Below are 6,000 nucleotides of genomic sequence, written 5' to 3'. Positions count from 1 at the left end.
CTATAAAGAACTCCTCAAACTCGACACACACAAAACAGATAATTATGTCAAAAAAAAAAGGGCAGAAGACATGAACAGACACTTCTCCAATGAAGACATACAAATGGCTATCAGACACATGAAAAAATCTTCATCATCACTAGTAATCAGGAAGATTAAAATAAAACCACTTTACACCAGTTAGAATGACAAAAATTAACAAGACAGTAAACAACATGTATTGGAGAGAATGTGGAGAAAGGAGAACCTTCTTACACTGTTGGTGGGAATGCAAGTTGGTGCAGCCACTTTGGAAAACAGTGTGAAGATTCCTTAAGAAATTAAAAATAGAGGGGTGCCTGGGTGGCTCAGTGGGTTAGGCCTCTGCCTTCGGCTCGGGTCATGATCTCAGGGTCCAGGGATCGAGTCCTGCATGGGGCTCTCTGCTCAGCAGGGAGCCTTCTTCCCTCTCTCTCTCTGCCTGCCTCTCTGCCTGCTTGTGATCTCTGTCTGTCAAATAAATAAATAAAATAAAATAAAAAAACAATCTGAGTGTTTTGGAGGGGCAGGGGGTGGGGGGTTGGGTGAGCCTGGTGGTAGGTATTGTGGAGGGCATGTATTGCATTGAGCACTAGGTGTGGTGCATAAACAATGAATTCTGGAACACTGAAAAGAAATTTAAAAAAATAAATAAGAATTTAAAAAAAAAAAAATTTTGCATTTTACCTCTACTTCAAAGGAAATAGGCAGCCAATTCCCTTCCGGTAGTGACACGGTCCTGGAAGAGATGACATTTTTTTCAGGATCCTCTAAGCAGTGGTGATCCTCAAAATATTTGATAACCCGTACAGCAAGAGAACCAGCCCCTCAGAACAGATAACATATGAGTGCCAGTGAATCAGAACGGACACCTGACGCAGCCCAATGTGTGCCAGCAACCGGCCCTGGAATTAGTGGTTGAGTCACACGAGGGGGCTCAGGGTAGAGGCAGAATGTGATTCAAGATCATAAAAATATTTTATTAATCATGGTGGTATGTAGGTCTGCCGACCACTGAGTGGATTCGCAAGCAGAGTGTTAAATGAGGAGAAACATCACCATGAGGAATTGACATCTTTTACTCTGAAGAATCACTAAGATCGTAACACATTTTAAGGAAACTTTGAGAAAGGTGACCTTTGAGGAAGGGGCAGACAGTGGTTTGAGGGACATGGGGAGGTTGGGGTGCTAGGGCGCTCCCATTCTGCATGTCCCCACTCAAGCCCTATATGCGTTGTGAACAGTAACCAAGCTACACACCGACAGTTTGTGTACTTTTCTGGACTTACACTTCAAGAAGATATTTTTATTAAGCAAATGAAGTAAAATGTTGTAGGCAAGTATTTATTAACAGAAATAATCCTCAGGATCGTGTCAACTGAGAAGAGCGAGCTATGAAATGGTCCAAATTCCACAAAATATGTATGTGTGTGTAACCACGTGAACATATGTGTGTGTGAGCAGATATATACTTACCTGGTAATACCTGCTTCTGAACAATAGAATTAGGGGTGATTTTAAAATCATTTCTTAACCCTGTATTTTTACTTTTTTAATAATAAACGTGCATTGATTCTATAGGAAGAAATATGTCTATTATTTTACTGCAGAAGGAGCCTGGGAGCAGCTGGTGTTTGCACAATGGGGACAGTGCAGGGAAAGCTGGTGGGATATGGGGGTCCCAGTGAGTCACCCCATCTTTCCTCCCTGGGCTTAACATATGTTCGGCATTCAGCACACACTAGCGACTGTCATTGCTACTGCCTAATTCTAAGGCAGCACTAAAACCTTAACACATTTTAAAAGTCACATTCCATGTTAGCAGTACCAAGGTTGGGTATGTTGTTAATTACTGAGCAGTTGCTAATTACTAACCATCACAGAAATCTGTACCAACTGGCTCAGCTCTCTGCCAAATAACAGCCCTGCCTCTGGGGTGAACATGAAGAGACGAGTGGGCAGGAAATTCACTGACAACATTCACATGAAAAAAAAAATCTGGAAAAGGCAGCAATTTTATTCTTTATAGCAACATTCATATTAACTTCTGTGGGGCAAATGTACAATAATCAAAGACTAATATGAAAATGTGATTTTTTTTTTAATAGACATCTCCTAAATGTCATGATTCCTTAAGCCACCACCTGAATAGTTCAGAACTCAGAAAGGCAATAACATTCTTTGGTGTTTTCTCTTTTATTTATTAAAGAACATGTTACCCATTTCCAGCTTTTTCACGGCATTTGTGGCATGTAAGGCACGTCCCCCACAAATCATAATCCACATCTAACTCATCGGACGACATGAGAGCAGCCTGATAAGGAGCAGATAAAAGTGACTGCCTTCACGTAAATATCCAATACTGAGATATTTCATAGTATGCCCATTGGCTTTGAATTTAATCTTATTCTTAACCTATAAATTCTGATTTTCCAGGAAATCTTAGATTTCTGATTGCTCCTAATGCATATGCTCCTTTTTCACAGATAACATACATTAATGCCCCACGTGCTAAACACACATAAATATTGTCTTCATAGGACGTAAGAGAACAAAAATATTTTTTAAAAGTCATGGTAAGATGGAGGTTTATCCGCCATTGATGGGATTAGCAAGAAGGAGTGTCGAGTGACAAGTAAATTAAGATGATGAATTTGCAGCTTTACCAGAAACTTGGTGGAGTTCATGAAAATCTTGAAACATTTCAAAAGCCAAATTTTACCCTGGAAGGTGGGGAAATGGACTCTTTCTCCCCACATCAAGTGTCCATTCTGATCACTCCAGCCTCGCTCTGTCCCCGAAACGCTAGTGAAGTGGGAGCCCAGCCTCGGGACAGAGAGGAAGTCGAAACCGTGTCGGCGTGAGGCAGGTCATCATCCACGTGCAAAATGGAACTGGAGGGACATCTTGGCTAGACCAGAGTTGCATTCCTGACAGTCTTAGGACTGGCCATGATGAAGAAAACCTGCGGACAACCTGCAGGTCCCGGTGACCGGTGGTCAGGTCCCTGGGGACAAAGGGAGGAGAGTGGGTTTTATCAGTAGAGAGCAACATAAAAGGCAAACTTGAGCCGATAGCTCCACTCATCAGATAAGAAGACGCATGAGGGCCCAGAGAGGAACCAAAGATGTTAACATACATCCTTCCTTTCTTGCATTATTTCAATAACCACACACTCCAGAGGCGTCCAAGCTCAGGGCCTAACGAGTAATGCAGTTCAAAGAATCCAGAATTTGTTTGTATGAAGGAAAATGACAGGAAAGATGCACTCTTCCGGTTTGCTTTCCTTTTTTTTTTTCTTTTCTTTTTTTCAATCTTCCTAAGGACATTCTAATCGGTATGAAAATATAAAATATTTGTAACCTTCTTTAAAAACAGACTTTCATTCTAAAGGCGAGGAGCAGGTCAGCCTGCTCTCTCCTTGGGAGGCCATGCAGCCGCCTCCTCTCAGAAACGTGGTCTTTGCCATTTCCCTTGGGAAATGTGACTGCAGCCACTCCGCACACTCCTCCAGACGGGCCAGTGCTTGCCCAGCAGTACTGCCCTATAGCAAAGCATGCGCTATGTTTTCCTGCCAGTTCTGAGGCTGTCAGCTCAGATTCCAGGGCACTGCAGCTGCCTTGCACATCCTAAATAATGTAACTGGGCACCATGCATTATTTACGTCGCAATGGAATGTCATTAAGTCTTGAGGATAGAATCACTCTGGCTCTGGGGCTTAACTTAGTGACTCCCAGTCATGCAGGGAGAACAGGAAGCTGGGGGAGCCACCTCACCACCCTGCTCTAAGAACTGGCCTTCTGCTGCGAATAGGCTTGACATTTTTGCATTTGTGGTTTGCCTTTTGTTTTCCCTGTTGGGCTACGCTAACGCGTTGCTGTTTTCTAAATTTATCAAGAGTGTATTTCTGTTTATCTCAGAAGGGTGGTGATTAGCGGGGAAGACTTGATCTGCGTTTCAAGACGTTCATGCGCTCACCATTCAAAACTGACAGACTCCGGAAAGAAAGAAACAGAGTTGCCCAAAATAAACAGAAAAATTGACTGGCAGGGAGTTGAGCCCTGGAAACAGGAAAGGAAAAGGGGGACTCTTTGTGTTAACTATTCACCAAGATGCAAAACATTTGCAAAGCCCATGACTTCATATAAAACAAAGGGTGCTTGTCCTTCCCGTTAGCTGTAATTGTTAGTGAGACTTTCTAATTTTATTTATTAATTTTTTCCTCACGTGTTTCATGGGCAGTTACACCTGAGTTTACTGCACTTCACCAACAGAAACTCCTTTCTAGAAACAAAGTCGGTATTACATATCCTAAACGGTAAGTCCAGCCCGGATAGGAATCATCAGTGGAGAGAAGCATCACATTTTGGTATGCATCCGTTTGAAACATCACTCTCTTGTTTTCCTTTCTGACCCTTCCTACAGCTTAATACATGCTCCAGGGTCTCTGCAGCCCAAAAGCCCCTCATTTCCATCTACCCTTAGACCTAGTCACCTAGACAATCCCTCCGTGTTGTCTTAAAATTCAGACACACGCAGGCTGCACCCCAAGTCCACTGAGCCAGGGGTCCACAGGTGGGACCAAGAATCTGGGCATCCTAAAAGCTGTATCAATAATTCCCATATGTCTATGGACTCTGAAAAACAATCTGAGGGGTTTGAAGGGGCAGGGGGTGGGAGGTTGGGGGAACCAGGTGGTGGGTATTGAAGAGGGCACGGATTGCATGGAGCACTGGGTGTGGTGCAAAAACAATGAATACTGTTATGCTGAAAATAAATTAAAAAATTTTTTAAAAATAATAATTCCCATATGTCACCCCTGGCCCTTCAGGCTTTCCCTTTCTTGGATCATGTCTAAACAGGATACCCTTGGGAAAAAAAAAAAAAAAAAAAAAAGTGCCCAAGACTGCAAATGAGCAAAGTGACAATCTGACGTGGAATTATATACCTTTCCTCAATGACCCAAAACACAGCATTTTTATGTAGCATATTCATCTATATCAGTCTAATAATACTGCTTGTCATGACTAGATTGTGATTCTCTGCAAAGGAACTGTGTCTACTGCATGCACATCCCTTGTATCGCCTGGCCTGTGACAGCAGAAGTCTAGGCACTGAGGACATTCTCCACTTTAACAAACAACTTTTTAATGAGCACCCGGGAATGCTGCACTAGACTGCATGTGGTCCATGGCCACCCGTTGGTTAAGATCTGAAAGTGCTGAGCGAAAATAAGACCAGCAGGTTGAGCAGATGAGAAAGCCAGCATGAAGAGAGAACGGGAGCACAGACTCGACAGTGGCTGTGCTGTTGGCAAAGCCAAGATCGCCCCACTGTGAGACCTATTAATACAAAACGGGAGCCTTGGTCGTTGATGTACGCACCTCGCCTCCACGGATCGGACGTGCATCTGCCTCCACCAGCTCCGAGGTGCTGGGGCTGGAAGAGCTTTGGCTGCAGGCTGCCTGCCAGCTGGAAATCTCTCAGCTGGAGCTACAGGCTTTGCAGGACCCGAGGCTAGTGCAGATACTCTGCACAATCGTGTAGTCTGGGTCAACAGTCCTAAACTCGCGCAAGCCAGCTTCTTGGGCAGGAGTCCCACTGGAGCCCATGTGCATGGAAGGACCCCGCAGCAGCCCTGGCAGCTCTGTCACAGGCTGGAGGCACACTGAGGCCCAAGAGGAAGAGGCTGAGATGAAAAACAGATGAAGGAGCTCTAATAAGCTCTCAGCTGCCTGTCCTGGTCCATTAGGGGTCAAGGCTCCCTACAGAATGGAGAAAGGCTAAGAAAAAAGAAAACATTCTGAGGAAAGACATCTTCCACCTGCACAGAGACAGCATGGCAGCCTGGACCAGGCACGGCTACAGGCCTGGACCCAGGGTGCCGCAGCTCACCTTGACCTCTTCAGTAGGGGGTGGCTTGGCCACTTGGCAGCTCTCAAGTGGCCAGCTGCCCACATGCAGGACTATGTCTTCTCTGGG

General features: G+C 44.5%; 1 protein-coding gene across 1 annotated transcript in view; it reads right to left on the bottom strand.

Annotated features, from left to right (window-relative positions):
- Positions 1-2,206: 2,206 nt before the first annotated feature.
- LOC111155830 (immunoglobulin superfamily member 5) overlaps positions 2,207-6,000 on the bottom strand; it is a 38,652-nt gene continuing 34,858 nt past the window's right edge. The window contains exon 9 of the mRNA XM_022516246.1: positions 2,207-3,025. Within this exon, the coding sequence (XP_022371954.1) occupies positions 2,930-3,025 (96 nt within the window). The 3' untranslated portion in view covers positions 2,207-2,929. The remainder of the gene's footprint in view (positions 3,026-6,000) is intronic.

The sequence above is a fragment of the Enhydra lutris genome, unplaced genomic scaffold, assembly GCF_002288905.1.
Source record: "Enhydra lutris kenyoni isolate GAN:26980312 unplaced genomic scaffold, ASM228890v2 scaffoldscaffold43, whole genome shotgun sequence".
NCBI lineage: Eukaryota > Metazoa > Chordata > Mammalia > Carnivora > Mustelidae > Enhydra > Enhydra lutris.
The sequence above is the reverse complement of the archived record's forward strand: the minus strand, read 5'-3'. Positions and strand labels throughout refer to the sequence as shown.